Raw genomic sequence first — 17883 nt, 5'->3', positions numbered from 1 at the left:
ATCTAAGAATAAAACTAAGGAAATTAAATTATGTAAAAATAATACCATATAATTAGCCAATAATCGCTGGCACTAAAAACGATCTGCGATATAAATAACATAAATACTATAAGCATCTTGAAGAAGAAACCCGCTCCTGCATTGAAATAAGCTTCATATGTAGATAATCCTACTACTCCAACTCGTTTGTCTTCTTGTGCTTTATTATATTTCGTTATCTACAGAAAATAATATTTTAAAATATATAAAATTTAAAAAATTTTCAATTATCGCAAAGCGTTTATCTGACATTGTAAACTAAATGTAAATTTCTTAATATTTTTGTAATTTGCATTTATTATTTTAGAAATAATGAAAACAAATGAGAAGAATGATGTACGTATTATTTATTATTAACAGGAATGCTTTAAACTCTATATTCAGATAACTTTTTCTGTTTAAATATTGATAATAAATAATCTTAAACATTTTAACAACATTTCAAAAAATTCTTACTAAATTTCCATCAGTAGTTTGTTGTATTTCATGAGATATGTCATCGTGATTATTGTTTTCAATTTCTTGCTGAGTGTAATAGAAATCTCCAAATTTCATGTACTCTTCTGGTAAAGTTGCTGTATATTTTTCTATGTTTCCGACTTCATAACAACTGCCAATAAATTCACATTTTCCCTAAAATAAATGAAATATATATTTATATACGTTGACAATTTTTGAATTCTACATAATACATCCCAAGTACGCATTGCCAAAACACTACTAACTAGAAGGATTTAAAAAGAGAGCTCTCTGCTATTTAGGTATTAAGTGTGTGAAGGAAACCAAGAAAATGCTACATAGTCTATATATTTCTAATTATTAGTACAGCATATAAATCTTCAAATACCGTAGAAAAATAAAAAAATAAGATCAATTATAAATTAAGGGTAAAACATGGTAACAGTACTCAACCAAAAGGGATTGATAATAAAGCAAAACACTATAGTACACGTGGAAAAATAAAACATATTAAAACAGGCAAAAATTTTTTAGCGTCTTTAGAACTGCCTAACATATATATAGTAATATTTTATGAACTGTAATTTCAAAAGGAATTTTAACAGGTATTACTCACTATTAATTATGGATAACCCATAATTGTTACGGTTGTAGTGACTATTTTTGTTATTATTTTACACACCCATATTAGATTCTAGTATATTAGCAATATTTGAGAGAATTTTACACATATTATAAACTCCTATATAGGCATACTCCCATTCACAGATAGCTGAACTAATCTTTCGCCTTGTTCCAATAAACTTATCGTAATCCAATCCTTCTTCTGTACCATAGAAGAAACTTGAAAAGTTGCAGTACAAATTTTATGTGAAAAAGTGATAAAAAGTAATAAATTTTCCAAAATTCACTAAAAATCTAAAAACGTATAAAAGAAAACTATTCTTTTATTGCATATAATTAATGCATAGAAAAAATACAGTCAACCCCCCTATAACACGGTAGATACGTTCCGGATTTTGTGAATCCATCTTCTACGAGTCCAGCGAATCACAGCCCGGCACATATGCAGTTTACGAACTATGGCTGTTTGAAAGGTTTCTTCCATAAAATTAACCCGTTGGGCACACAGCAATTTTTAATTTTAATGTAATAACATAAAAAATACTTAAAACTGAAAAAACGAAAGAAATGCGTTAATTTTGAAGAAAAAGCTTCAAATTTTATTTTCCATTGTCTTGCCTTTCTGTTTAATTTGACACTGATGAGTCATTATGTTTACAGCTGAATGACCTTGAGAACAGCTGGGTTTGGATTTCCCGGGACATTCTCATAGAAGTCTCGGGAGGAGAAGGGTTTATAATAAAGTGAATAATAACTGGCCGTATATTTTAAAATATTTTAAAAAAATTACGTTATTTATTGCGATTTCCGCCCCCGACTTAATTAAACGTATATATAATAAAATATATTAATTCAAAAAATTAAAAAACTATTGGAGGTCGTTTTTGACATCAGAAACTAGCTTTAAATAACTACGGAATTAAAATCGATGCACTAGAACTTCAGAACGATGAATAAAAGTTGATAAAAAAATCGCATTAAAAAACAATTAAGCCTTAATCGAGCCTTATTAAAGGCTAATAAAAATCGCGATAAAATTTTTTCGCTCAGGCAAAAATTTTTGCAAAAATTTGGAGACTTAAAAAACATCCAAACATTCCAAAAAAATTTTTCAGGGGCCCAACGCCCGAGTTTTATGTAACGCTATGTAAACAGCCTGAGATATCTCGGAATAAGTCCTTAAAGATCTACACTAATTCGACTCAACATTTCCAAAATACGTATAATTTTTTGGAAATAATCCATATAAACTATGCTATGAACAAAAAATTGTAGGATTACTTACCGAGTTTGCACCGTTTGACTACTCTGTTGCTTAAGCTTGTTTTTGTCGTGGAGATTGTCATCGAATGGCACTCGCGTGCTTCCTATTAAATTATTTTTTTTGCGAAAAATTCACGGAACTTTAGAGACATCATTAATATAAATATAATTTTTATGGACGTTAAATAATAAATGGTTTTTAGTAGGACCGCTGCTCGTTTAAACTCAACGGTTTGTGCAATCCTGTCGTGACACGAGTCGGCGATGACGTTTTACCGAATTATAGGAGTTTTTTTAAGCATGTTTGTACGAATACCGTTGCAATTTTTTGCCGTGATATAGGAATCCGAACTATAGGAATCCGTGTTATAGGGGGTTGACTGTAATTAAAAAAATAATTCGAATCAGTTAGTAATGTATTAATATGAAGTATCATAATTTAAGAGCTACTAATAGAAACACAGTATATATGCAAACAGCTAATCGTTCTACATTTTCCATGGTATGCTTCAGACAGCTAGAGGAAAATACGTTTCAGAATGGCACAAACGATCTCTTCATATGAATAAATCTAAGAGGACCATAGTTGGTTTTTACTATAAAGTGCAGTTTACGTGACTGATGAGATTCAAGAATTTCATTTTCAACATCCAAAGTTTTGCACAAAGATTATTTTATTTCTCTAAAACAAATTGAATTAATCGGTTCTTGTCATGTTTAAAAATCTCCCACAAATTTTCAGTAGACAGATAACATTCCTAACACATTAGAAAATGAACTGCACAAGAACTTGTATGAAAGAACAGTGTTCCTTTAACATTGCTTATTCTTCTAACAAATCCTTGAAGTTAATTGTATTAAAAACTTTTTGTCCTATTTATATATGAATGCTTCTTCGAGTGAGAACGTGATATATTATAAAAAGAAGTCTCTTGAATCTATGTGTCCTTTCTGGATATTACAGGTTGTTTTCAGAGTGTCAATACAGTTACTTCTTTTTGTAGTTGAATTTTATAAATGCTATACTTTTGAATTTCCAAAATAAAAGCGGTGGTTCAGAAAAATCCCACACAGATGGCTTAATGTATTCCGTTTAGACCAGGGGTCGCCAAAGTAGTCTAAATCGACTCCCAGGGGTCGATATAACATTATTGGGGGGTCGATGAAAAGACTAAAACTTAGAAATTTTGAATCGAATATTACTAATCTTGCAAAGGATTATCAAGCTTATCTGTCTCATTGATTGTCAGTTACAAAAATTATTATTAACATATGTACAATAAATGTAAAACATATAAAATTAAAAGATATATATTAAAATAGTAGAGCTTTTTTTTGCTTGTAACACAAACTTTTTGATGGGAGTGAGGTTTCGAAAAGTTGTAGGGGTCGACGATCAAAAACGTTTGGTGACCCCTGGTTTAGACAGTGAGCAAGTAAAGTGACATCTTTCAGATTCGAATGCATCAACTTTGGTACCGTTGAAAGTATTTATATCAGCAAGTTTTAATGTCAGCAGAAGCTCTTTTGCTTCCCTTTCTAATAATAAAATTGTGATTACTATTTTATACTACAGGATGTTATTTACATAACAAAATACCAAATAAAAAAATATCCTATTTTAGTGCAAAGAGACTCAGGAAACTATCAGTAACAGAAGTGTAGCTACCATGAGGCAGTTGCAGCAAAGTGCTCCAGGTGCATGAATCATGAGTGCACCAAGTTAAAAAGGGCGACAAAAACTTGTAGAAACATTGGTAAACATTTTTTGGATTTTATAATTAATTAATTAACTAACAGATTTGACTAAATTGAACAAATATGTACTGTACACTTTATAAGTGCTTACCACTTGCATATCTTGTCGCTTCATCTGATAAAAATATTCTGGAAAAATTAAAACTTTTATAATCGGCATATCCCTGTGACATTTTGCCTAGTTTTGGACATCAACTGCTTCGATTTAAAATGCATTTTTATAGTCAGGTAAATGAAATTATTTCTTTAAGCGAAGTTGCTGAACTACTTTTAATTCACACTGCTGGCTCAAGTAGGTTCTCCTACATATTTGTAGCATGCCTCATTTTTTAACTTTATGGGTAATAACAGCGAGAGTAAAACGAAATTTTACTAAACTAAAATTAATCAAAACTTATTTAAGAAGCAGTATGTCAAAACACCATCTTAACTCTGGCTATTATATCAATTGAATAAACAATAGCTTGTCAACTTGATCTGGAGAAAATACTTGACCGATTTGCAAACGAAAAAGCGATAAAACAACAATCTTTAGGTTTTTATGTTTTATTATGTATGTGTTATGAAACTAAACTTGCATATATTTTGTCAATACAGTTTATACACCGTGTTTCCCCGAAAATAAGACCTAGCATAGGTTTTGCTGAATTGCTAAATATACGGCCTCCCCCGAATGTAAGACCTAGCAAAGTTTTTTTTTTACTTTTTACTCAAAACGATCATAAACGTAATAAAGTTTTTTTTTACTTTTTACTCAAAACGATCATAAACGTAATAAATATCTATCCTATAATACATTGTAATAGTTACTTGTGCAAATAAAAAAAGTGGAAACACCTCAACTTCCCTAATTTACATATTATATATAAATAAATGTAAACGTGAGATCATAGGAAATCATCAGGTCATCGACAGATGGTTGAAAGTGGCTGTTGGCTTTTTGAAAGTACAGCCATTTTTTGGTCAGCAGACAATCACGCCGCACGGCATGATTTGCATAATACTATGGCTTGGGAATCACAGATTTGCATAACGTTACGGCTAGTAATCGCTAATTGGTCGGTGGGGAATCACGCCACATCATATTTGCATAGTGCTACGGTTCAGTAAGCACTAATTAGTCATCGAGCCCGATGTCGAGGCTATAAAAAGTTTAAGTTTAAGCGAGAGTGGGAAGTCCACTCCAGCACCAGAACTTCGTTAGTCCACTGAGGAAGCCTGATTGTAAGGCTCTTCAATTGCCTAGTCTGGTGTTTGGGTTGGGCGATGATGGCAATTTTTTGCAACTGGTCGCTACTTGCTTGACACTTTGGCTGGGGGACTTGTCTCCCATTCATTAGGGATGCTGTATAGGAGTAGTCGTACTGGATGCCAGATTGGTTTTACCAGTTGAGGCGTTTAATAAACTTTATCGACGATGGTTCGTTACTTCGGTTTTAATTAAGTTCAGTTCGACACGACCGAATATACATCACTCTCGTCTAAGTTCGACTTGGGAATTTTTTTTGTTCAATAATAAATGTGAATTTTTCTTCATGGAAAAAATAAAACATCTCCTGAAAATAAGACCTAGCGCATCTTTCATAGCAAAAATTAATATAAGACACTGTCTTATTTTTAGGGAAACATGGTACTATTTAGTAAATATTATTAGGTAATCTGTACTTAAACGATTATATTTTGTTTTATTATTATATTTGTATTTATTATTATTAAATAGAATATCTTATTGTTGAAATGTTTCGAATCTCAAATAATTTGTTATTAAAGTTTTAAATCGAAATAATTAGATATGTTTTTAAATAAAAATGTTTAAAATAAATTTTGCGAGACTTCTTTCGAGGAACAAGGGGGTGCGCCGATTCTACTTGCTCTAGGGCACTGAATATGTAGCTACGCCACTGATCAGTAGTGTTCAGCAATAAAAAATGGGAAAAAAGAACTATTCCCTCAAAACGATCATAAACGTAATAAATATCTATCCTATAATACATTGTAATAGTTACTTGTGCAAATAAAAAAAGTGGAAACACCTCAACTTCCCTAATTTACATATTATATATAAATAAATGTAAACGTGAGATCATAGGAAAGCATTACTACATAATTCGTTTATGATTATTAGGGAATACGAAATTAAAGCGAGTATCGATGTCACGAACTGTCATAGACTGGCAACAACCAGTCTATGACAGCTAGAGGCGGGAAGAAACCTGTTGTTAGGTTGGTGCCAAGTTATGGATGTGTGAACAAGTGTATAACATATTATATATCGCAGAAAAAAAGCCAGACATTACATTTGTAGTTAACAAACTTACACAGAACTGCAACAAATACTCAAGGAAAAACATTGGAATGTATCTGATAGCTAAAAGAATATTACATTATTTGAAATCAACAAAGCGACTAAGAATAAAATACACAAGATCTGGAGGAAACCTTTTCTCATATGCAAACTGGGCGATGGACAAAGTAAACTGTAAAAGAACAACCGGATACATGGTATTTATGGCAGGAGAACCTGTGGCCTGGAAGAGCACAAAACAATCCGTAACGACTTTCATTAGGATGAAAGCTGAATATATATCCCTATCTACGTGTTCTAGAGATATAACCTGGATGAGAAAAATGCTTAGGCTACAGTTACTATGGATGCGAATTGTGACGAAATTTTGTTCTGACGAGTACCTCCGAAATCCTCATCAGAATAAGGTGGTTACACTGTGCATGTTTTTTGATAGTACATTTCTGCCTTCCAGCAAAATGGACGAACTTGATGAGTTTTATTTTCTTGAAAGTCCGTTGATTAAGTTATTGTTGATGGGTGGTGGGAAAACAGAGTATGTTAACCACTTATTTTCCGTAATAGACAATAAGGGAGCGTTCCAAATGTTATATCAAGATTTGTGGGACAACCCGCAAAAGTTTTTCGAGTATTTCAGAATGAGACCAAAATGAGAAATATCTCTGTTGTGATAGTTTTTTCCTTTCATGTCCCACAAACACCTATTCTCGAACACAAGATTAATCAATTTATCAATATCCATGTTGAAAAAAACAAAACACTCGAAATTCAACGTCAGAACACACGAAAAAATCAAACTCATTTGAACGCTGGAATGGTTCTGACTACATCGTGCGTGTTCTGACATGCCCTTCGCTGCCAAAGTAAACACTTTCATTGGTAAACAGGGATTTGTTTGTTCGGACGAATTCGTCAGAAGTCATCAGAACAAAATTTCGTCAGAATTTGCATCCATAGTAATCGTAGCCTTAGACAGTTGGATCAGCATGAACTACTGGAAGAACCCTCTATCTTCAAATGCGATAATCAAGCAGCGATAAGACATGCCAAAAGTTTTAATAGGACCAAACATATAGCCATAAAGTATCATTTCGTTCGAGAGAAGGTCAATGATGGAACAGTACGAATAGAGTATACAGATACTAAGAGCAACACTGAGAACACCGTCACAAAACGATGTCACGAACTGTCTGTAGACTGGCAAACCCTGCGTAATTAAGGCGGCCATACACGTTAAGTTAATCCTTTGAGGCTGTCTGACCTTGAGGAACTTAAGAATTTCCTATCACCCACACACGAAGAAGAAAATCTCTCAGCAGAGGTGTAGCTAGGGTGGGGCAAGTAGGGCACGTGCCTCGGGCGTCACTCGCAGAGGGGCGCCAAATGGTCTCCAAGACAAACAAGATTTGTTTCTGAAGGGGGAGGGGGCGCCAATATAGTATTGCGCCCCGGGCGCCAGTTATGTTTGCTATGCCATTGTCTGCCAGTCAGTCAGTCAGTCACCCATGGCATCTGATGACGACATATTGACTGTTCTTGAATATTTATTGGCAACAAATTCTATTAAAACTCGCGGAAAAAAAGTATGCATAGAAGTCGATGGTGTAAACAGTAGTAGTAGTGTTTGGGTAGCACTGATCACAAAGTTAACTTTTCATACGAATAATTTTTTAATGGAATTATTTCAGATCACAAAATTAACTTTTCAAGATAAATCTTGGGTTATAGATTCTGTTAAAAAGCATCAGTTATCAGAGAAAAATCAATGGCAAGTCGATTTTACTACCAAAAAATTCATGGATTAAATTTTATAAATGAATATATATTAATAATTCTCAACCACATTCGATATTAGTACAAATTGTAAACATTATTATTGCAAATTAATTTTATAATTTAATAATTAAAAGGAATTTATTAAACTTTGTCTTATTTTAAGTTGTCATGCTTTAATTTACTTGGATATTAAAACAATAAATTTTTTAAAATGTAATAGAAATTGATATAGAGTACCAAGATGTTTCCTGAAAACAGAAGAAATGAATTGGAAGTTTTCTAAATATTAAAACTATTTATAATTTTAATTTACTCAAAAAATTTTTGATCTGAAAATAATTTATAACCTGAAAAATTAATTTATTAGATTATAAATAATAAAAGTTAATAAGGTTATAGAAAATAATTCTTCCAAACATTCACGTGACATTGTTCTAACTACTCACAACTGAACGACACGATGGCACACACCTTAAGGTCGGCCTGCACAGTCTGACACCGTGCAGGAAAATCAAATGGTTTTTTGATTCTACTTAGGTGGTCAGTACAGTTCGCCAAAACTGTTAAATTTTCCCTCACACACGATCAGGTCAGGCATGCATGGTTAATCCTTTGAGCATTAACTTAAAGTGTATGGCCGCCTTTAAATAAGACAGCTAGAGGTGGGAACAAACCTGTAGTTTGGTTGGCACCTAGTTATGGATGTGTGAACTAACGCTAATGTTTTTATTTTCAAGTTAGAAATATTAATCATGATAGTAGGCATAGAATGCTACTAAACTTATGCATGAGATGTATTAAATATTGTATTAGACAAACTTCATAATTTTTTCTAAATTAATCAAAATATTATTAAACTAAAGTGTTAAAATAGACATAGGTATATTTATTTTCTTACCCCGTTTAGCATTAAAACCTTAGTTGTTGAATTCAAAAACTGTGTTTGATGTGTAACTAAAATGCAAATTTTATCGTTCAAGTATTCCATTATACACCTGAAATAAAGGAAATATGAAATATATAAAGAAAAGACAATTTCTATTTAAACATTTACTTTTGGAACAAATGTCTGGCTACTGGACCATCAACGGCGCTCAATGGATCATCGAGTAAAAATATATCTGCATCTAGATATAGCGCTCTAAAAAAGTATAAATAAATATCAGAAAAATAAATGTATTTGGAACATATATAATTATTTACATCAGAATTGTTTTTGTATTTGATATATTACTGTATTTATTGTATAGCCTGATATATATATAAATAATGCATTAATAAATGCACTTGTAAAATTATTTTACCAAGATAGCACTAATTTTACCTTGCTAGATTAATTCTTGCCTTCTGCCCACCACTCATTATCACCCCTCTTTCTCCTACTAGTGTCAAATCTCCATTAGGAAATAAACGTATATCCTGCCAATGACAAAAATAGAGTATAGTTTAAATATATTTTTAAAAAATATGTCATCAATTTTTTAAACTTTAGATTATAATTTATGTATTAATTAAAATTGAAAAAATACTACGAATTAATACTCGTATTAATTTATTTTCATGTTCATAATATATTTTTCAATTTTCATTTTTACAGTTTTATCGGTTAACTAAACATACTTTCATGTATTAAAATAACTTTTTATGCATTTTTGGCTACCAAGTAACTTAACATGGAAGGTCAGATTGTCCCCAAAATTCATTCTGGAATATGAAAGTGAATATGAAATGACATTTTTAGTCTTTAACTTCGATTTTAACTAATACGAAAAATATGTAGGCCTAATTCTTATTTTATAAAAATGTGAAAATGCAAAAGCGGAGACGCATTTTATTCGATAATTTATTTATTTATTTCTCAAATGTTGGTACAGTCTTAGATTTTTCCACGTGATTATTAATTTCAATATAATATTTTAGTTCGAAACTAGACCAAAAATTGCCGTTATGTGTGGGAAAAGGAAGTTCTACTTCAGTTAGAAAGATCTTATCGCAATTATCTGACGAACATCTGTGTCTGGTCAGGCGATCAGAATCTTGCAATGTGATTAGTGGAAAATGAGAATAAATAGGGGGAAAATTGACGAGTTCGCGGCAGTCTAGAGAATAAGAGATTTGCCATAAACTGTCAACATTAAGTAGATCCTGCCATAATATACGCTAGTTCATAAGAATTAGACTCTGCCATATTGATGGCAGTCAATAGAAGAAGGAACATGCCATATTAACCACAATTCATCAGAAGGAACTTACTAGAATAATTTAGAGGATAGCTGGCATTATCCAAGTCTGCTCAACAAAAGTATTATCTTTTTTTAACCGATTGTAAAATCTTTCTCTCTCTCGCTTTGAGATGTATTTTAGATAGGTTCGATTTATGATAGTCTATAGCAGTGTTTTTCAACCTGTGGGTCGCGACCCCCAGGTGGGTCGCAAAGCCATACCGGGGGGGTCGCGGATAAAAGAAAAAACAAGTGTTTTTAGGTCCTACACTACAATAAAAAAACTACAATTTCAGTGAGAAGGCTGTGCCTGTTTATTTTACAGTACAATTAGTTTTTTTTATCGATATTTAGGTCTCAACAGAAAGAAAATTAAAAACTGTAAAAGAAAATCACTGATATAGTTTTAACATGGCCGTGGGGGTCGCCAGAATTTTTTCACTTGTAAAGGGATCGCGTATTCAAGAAGGTTGAAAAACACTGGTCTATAGGATGTAGCTTAATTTTTGTATCGCTTGTTATATTTTATTCATTGAATCCTTTTGATATTGTTTACCTGTTGATTCTTTTCCCGTGTACAGACATTTACCCTGCTACAATCAGAACTTATCCGCGATTTCTCCCCGCTGGACAGAATAGAGCCTTCTGTTTAAATATAGCATGTAACTTCGCGAGTTACGGCGTGAAACTTCTACTCTAACTGGTGTCAGTCGTGACAGTCAAACGAATCGAGAGATCCGGACGACATTTCTATCTTTAGCCATCTAGTGACTGACTGAGCAGGACTAAAGCCTGGTACCCACATGCGGCAACGGACGACGGAAACGGTCGACGGAACGGCAAAATGACTTCACTTTTGCCGTCGACGTCGACGGAATACGAAGTTAAAAATTTTCAACTTTTGCCGCAACGGAAAGCGGCACGGTAAGAATTAGACTAATAGGAAGACCGTTTAGCAGTGTCGTCATAAAGATCATGTGGGACGATAGCATTTGAACTATGGCGGGCGGCAAGCTAAAAAGCTTTATTTGTACACTAATACGCTAATATATTTCATTTATACTCTATATTACTATCCGATTTAAATTTTAATGTCAAATAGACTTACTGCGTAAAGTATTGGGAATGGAGTAAGCGTAATTCGGCGACGAAAGTATTCGATATTCCTAACTTTCGACGATTTAGAATATTTTTCCTATCCAAATGATTCGTTTTTGAGTTTTTTTTTATTTGTGATAAGATCAAAGCAAACTTATAAAGTTTAATCGATATAACAAAGCAATCCCGGTAGACGCCATTTTCGACTACTGACACGTGGCCTACCTATTGTAGTAGCTTGTTTATATTTACGGCTGGCAGATGGCGCGTTTCAATTGTAGGGTAATTTCCGCATGTGAGTACACGCAACACGGAAAGACGACGGAACGGCAACTGTTTCCGTCGACGATTTCCGTCGTTCGTTGCCGCATGTGAGTACCAGGCTTAACGGTCCTGATGACTAAACGGTACGCTACCTTTGCCCATATTTTCACAAAAATATGCAATTTCCGAAACTACAAAAATAAACTATTTGTACTTCAATTTTAATAATTTATAGATCTATAAATTCTCTCTGTCATTCGTCTTTCTTCCTGTCTCTCTCTCTGATTTTCCTTAATCTCGTGAACAATATTAGACAAATGAAAATTATGAGCGGAACATGAAAGGGTAGGGTAGGAGACTCTGATTTAAGAATACAGGAACTTTCGCTTTCAAATGGAAGTAACGTTATTTCAATTAAATAATTTTCTCCCGAAAGGAGTTAGATACATGTCCGGCATAAGTTCAGTATAAACAGAAAATGTATGATGTACAGGGGGCAAGACAATACTAAAGTATATCGTGACAATATTAATAAATGATTGCTTGTATTATATGTACTCAGTCTCCATAAAACTTTTAAAAATTTAAAGATAATTCAACAATTATTAATCATGGAATATCATGATATACATACATACAAGAATGACATCGGCCGCACACGAAATGTTTAGCCATCAAAAAAGAGGGTAAGGGAAAGAAGAAGCGAAGAAGGAGATAAAGGATATAGACAGTAGAGAAAGTAGGATCCCGCTGAACGATGTACATATGGCTACAGTACTCTTTATGTTTTTTTGTTGATGTGCAGTTTTTATGCTGGAAGTCCGCAGTCCTCAAAATGGTCTAACAGAAAACCTGAGTGTAGCGAACACCAATAATTGAGAGCCACCACGAATAGCGAAGGGCAGAAGTTAAGGCCAAGTGGCTGTTAGTAGGAAGACTTGTATCTACTTAATACTAATATAACTGAACGCGATCGCGAATCTTAATACTATTTAACAGCTAGACAGAGAGTGCGAAAAGGAAACTAACACAATGACAAACTAGATGAGACAAACAGACTGACAGAGAAACGAGCAAGTCACAAAATTTTTTTACTTTTTCTTATTTATTTATTTATATTTATTTATTATTTTTGTAAACATTAACTCACTCACCACTAAACTAACCTACCATAACCTAGGACGAACCTAACCAGATTACTAAAGCAAACAAACCCTAATCTAATTTAACCTAACCTATCATAACCTAACCAGAAACCAAGCTAAGGGTCCCTAATCTAACTTGCAACTAGGACTAACCGAATTTAGACTGAGAAAGAAGTGAGAAAATAAGAATTAAAATACAAGTTAAAAGACAGCTATATACTGGCGGTTGAAACAAAGTATGGAAAAGTTAATTACCATCTGTGCCCCTGAAGTGAGTGCTCTCAAGAGCCCCATGAAGAGATATGAATGACAGTAGATGATGAAACATTGTATGTGTGTGAATGAGATGGTGCAGGTTGCAAGGCCAGCTGTATCCTTTAAGAATAGCAGCTCTCATTAAACTATCCCTATTGTGATTGTACCTATTGCAGTGAAAAACTAAGTGAAGTGGTTTTTGGTCCTCCTGAATACCACAATTGCATTGTGGATTGTTCCCAAGGTTAAATCTATGCATGTATTGCTTAAAGTTGCCGTGTCCTGTAAGTAGCTGAGTGAGGGTGTAACTAAATTTTAAAGTGGCGAAGAATCACAGTAGTGTTAACCTTGGGGGTGAATGTGTACGTGAGCCAACCACTGGTGTCACAGTCCCAGCTGTATTACCAGAAAATGAAGATTTGCTTTTTGACGTGATTGTTGATGAACGAGATAGGAGTGTAACTGAAAGTATTAGTGAATGAAGACATTGCAGCTTGTTTGGCAAGACAGTCAGTGGTCTCGTTGCCAAGAACCCGGCATGGCCTGGGACCCATTGGAAATCTATTTTATTGTTGTTGTCTAAGTGTGTGAGAATGTGATGTATGAGATAGATGAGTTTTAAGCGGCTATTAAACTTCACGATCCTATGTAAAGCTACCCTACTGTCAGAATAAGTGCAATAGTGTAAGTAGTGCCTTTTGTCCTTCCTATGACTAATGTGAATGAAGCTAGAATAATTGTGTTGTCTGCATAGCCCAGTATGCAGTAGCCAGGAGGCAGGGTGTCGTTTAAGTGCAGAATAGAGTTATAGGCTATGTTCCAGGACCAGGATCAGGCCTGGTCCCTGAGGACCGCATTGAGTGATGAGTATGACTATGTTATTTTGTATCGTATAAACACCTGCACTCTTGTTGCTAAGCTAGGACTGAAGAAGTTCGTAAACATTTTGAGGGCAGTGATGAGCATGTAATGTGTGCAGGATAAAAGGCTACCAGGCATGACCGAATGCGCCTCTAAAGTCAATAGTGATAATTGCGGTATGCTGATTGTATTGTTTAGCCTGGTGGATATAGTTAACGACCTGTTGATGGCATCTACTGTACCTTTGTTTTTAGAGAAGCCAAACTGATTCTGATGCCTATTAATCATTAGACCATCTAACACTTTTCCCAGAGTTGGAAGAATGCAGATTGGTCTGTAATTTTTGTAAGTGTTAGCACTGGTGGGTTTGGGAATCAATTTGACACTAGCCGTTTTCCACTGACAAGGAAACTGTCGGAGTGTCTTCTAATAAATTTTAATAAAATTTAGGTAATAACTACATTAAAAGTATACAAACTCTATTTTAAATTTGTAGCATTCACTAAAAGTGTTGATCAGAGTTATTAGCAATCAAATGCTGCACTACTTTATACTAGTTTAACACAATTATGCACATTTTAAGAAGTGAAAGGGTCGCGGAGGAAGACGGCGATATAACATTTAGAATAAATTCTGGAATTTTCAAAAATGGGAGAAGAATTAATAAAATTTAGTTAATAATTATGTTAAAAGTATACAAAATTTTATTAATTCTTCAACCATTTTTGAAAATTCCAGAATTTATTCTAAATGTTATATCGCCGTCTTCCTCCGCGACCCTTTCACTTCTTAAAATTTGCATAGTTGTGTTAAACTAGTATAAAGTAGTGCAGCATTTGATTGCTAATAACTCTGATCAACACTTTTAGTGAATGCTACAAATTTAAAATAGAGTTTGTATACTTTTAATGCAGTTATTAACTAAATTTTATTAAAATTTATTAGAAGACACTTCGACAGTTCCCTTGTGAGTAGAAAAAAGGCCAGTGTTCAAGCAGATATTGAACAGAATTACGAATGCTGTAAGATTGGCCTGAAATGCATGTTTTATCACCCCAATAATTATACCATGAAGACCTGGGTGTTTATTATTTGTGAGTGAATGGATGGCATTCGAAAACCTCGATATAGTGAAGTTGCGGTCATTGTCTTTATTAGGTGCAGTGAGTGTAAAACTGCACACGACTGCTTATGTATTATGATCCTGCTGTGGGTTATCTGAAGAGTAAAGGCTGGTGAGAATGTGCGTAATAGTTTCTTCCATGTTGTTGGTGTTGTGACCATTGGGGAGCTGGATAGTGGAGGAAGTTTGGAGTTGGCACTTTTCCTTACAAACTAAGTAGTACGGTTCAGATCAGGTGTTGCAACCGCAAGTGTTGGTACAGAAATCCTTTCAAGTGTTAGTTCTTGTTTTATGTTTAAGGGTTTTGTAAGTGCTGTGTTCGTGCCTATACTGGTCTCTAAGTGTGACTTTAATGTTCGAGTCCTGTTCATTTCTAAATTGCCTCCTTAATCTCCTAACTAATTTTTTTTGTTTTTTAACTCAGTGAGTGGTCCACTAAGGAATATTTTTCTGTTTACAATTTTTGACCTCGGAGGCAATAATGTAAGAGTTAGTGATTGTATTCAATATTTGTAAGCCTGGTGACAATATGGTTTAAGGTGTCCTGAGTATAGTAACTGTGGTGAGCGGTACCAGCCCAAATGTTATTGAAAGTGTTGCAAGATAATTATCAGTTAGTGCGAGATAGTGAAAACTATGATTAATAGTATTACTAGTACTATTCAGTTGGGTGAAGATATAACTATGGTCACTGGCAGAATCTATGTCAGTAGTATAACAGTGGTCAACACTAAGGTGATGTGACTATTTTCTAATGTTAGGTTGATCAAACTTTCCTCTGTGGTACAGGAGTAGGTCGGAAGGGTGCTGGTGTTCAAGTGAGTAAGGTTGTGTTGGGCCATGTTTCATTAACTATGTTACTCTTAGAGTCATCTATGGTCATCTATGCCAAGCCGCATACTTGTCATTGAAGTCTCCTCCTGTTAGCATAGGTTTATCTTTGTATTAGTTCAGGAGATGATGAATGTCTTTCATGGCCATCTCAATGTTAGTGTTGTCTGGAATGTAGACAAAACATATTTAAAGGTGAGTGTTATTATCTGTTACACAAGAGGAAGACAAGGTAATGTTTTTATTCCTGATGATAATACCAGCCTTGATGCGATAGCCATTGTCCTGAGCTGGATACACTTTTCAGTCATTGAACCTGACTAATGTTGTTAATAATGTGGGGTACTTGGATTATGATGATGTCTGTATTGTATACATTGGAAGTGCGAATGAGGAGGGAGCAGGCAGCTTTGCATTTCTGTGCATTAATCTGCATAAATTTATAGCTGCCTGTGTTCACATTGTGTATGGGTTTATTATTCATAGTTGACCTTACTATCAGCTTGTGTTTTGATGCATTTGGTTATGGGGCACTGTTGAGAAAGAATGCATTATATGCGGTCTTATGTTGGCTCCCTTCTGGTAGAGTGTTAGCGGCCTTCCCACAATGACGCAGCACTGTTCCTGACTGTAGATGCAGGAAAACTTGTTGCTGTGGTTGCCCATGCAGTAACTACTGTGTTGTTTTTCTGTACATTCTCTAGCAAAGCTACAAAAATTTCCCAAGCCCTCAAATCTATCTGTCGGAACAAGTGGGGCTATGGCCCATCTGCAAGTAGAAATCTGTACCTAGCAGCCATCGAACCGATTATTACTTATGGGGCAGAAATTTGGGGCTCGTCAGTGACAAGGGTCCACATAAAAAGGAAGCTGCTCTCCATTCAAAGGCTATCGGCCATTTCTATAGCAAAGGCGTATAAGACAGCTCCTATCGAAGCTCTTCTGGTTCTCAGTAACCTCCTTCCAGTGGACCTAAAAATTAGGCAAGCCTACATCCGGTATAACCTGACTAACCTGGCCGAGGACAAAATCTCCTTGACAAACTACTGGATCTGGTCTCCAATGATGAATACAAAAATGACATCAACTCCATTGGTGTTCTCATCACTGACAACTGACTTGACAAGGACAACGATGCTACACCTATTCACCCTAGTCTCTCCATCCCTCAGGACATTGACACCACCACAAATGATAGGTTAATTATAAACATCTACACCAGGGGTGGCCAACCTTTTTCATACCATGTGCCAATTTTTTGACAGACGAGTTCAAATGCACCATATAACTCGAACACTTTTTATACAGTGTTACGTTCAATGTTAGGGGTTGATAAATAGAGATAAGAATAAATCTGCTTCGCTTAGGGGAAAAAAGGGAATAACTTAATCACGCAGTTGAATTAATTAATTTATGACAGTTTATTGAAGCACCAATTTACAATAGTTAACAATGATCTCCTGTACAAGAGGGTGATTGCTTCATGATGGTGCTAATGCTGCCAGAGTCTCGTTTGGTGAGATTACTCTGCACCACTATTATTGGCACTGAGAACGAGATCAGCTTGGAATAACTTTAATCACAATAAATGTTTTCGGCCATTTACACGCCTGTAAACTGATCGGAAATAAAGATCGCAAGACTCAAAATACATGCATACATTGTAATTTACTATGTGGAGAATACTCATTTTATCTGCAAAATAGACCGTAACGAATTGTGCAACAAATGAACTTACTAAGACAGACTATAAAAATTTATTTTTCTATATAATATTCTTAATTTCAAAAAAGCCAAATCTGGCAATTTTGCTCAGAACTAACTGAAGCGCCACTTGTAATCGTCCAATGCGCCACGTTT

At 34.4% G+C, this 17883-nt stretch overlaps 1 protein-coding gene across 1 annotated transcript in view; it reads right to left on the bottom strand.

The window, feature by feature from the left end:
- The window catches only part of LOC111640908 (multidrug resistance-associated protein 4-like), an 89729-nt gene that overhangs the window by 45444 nt on the left and 26402 nt on the right, over positions 1-17883 (bottom strand). Inside the window, exons 11-15 of the mRNA XM_023387002.1 lie at positions 9549-9643; positions 9279-9365; positions 9123-9219; positions 496-672; positions 46-218 (exon numbers count right to left, since the gene is read on the bottom strand). Coding sequence (XP_023242770.1) covers positions 46-218; positions 496-672; positions 9123-9219; positions 9279-9365; positions 9549-9643 — 629 coding nt within the window. The remainder of the gene's footprint in view (positions 1-45; positions 219-495; positions 673-9122; positions 9220-9278; positions 9366-9548; positions 9644-17883) is intronic.

The sequence above is a fragment of the Centruroides sculpturatus genome, unplaced genomic scaffold (genome assembly GCF_000671375.1).
Source record: "Centruroides sculpturatus isolate CEXI.00-Female unplaced genomic scaffold, Cexi_2.0 scaffold1225, whole genome shotgun sequence".
Lineage (NCBI taxonomy): Eukaryota > Metazoa > Arthropoda > Arachnida > Scorpiones > Buthidae > Centruroides > Centruroides sculpturatus.
This window is presented reverse-complemented; position numbering and strand designations above follow the sequence as displayed.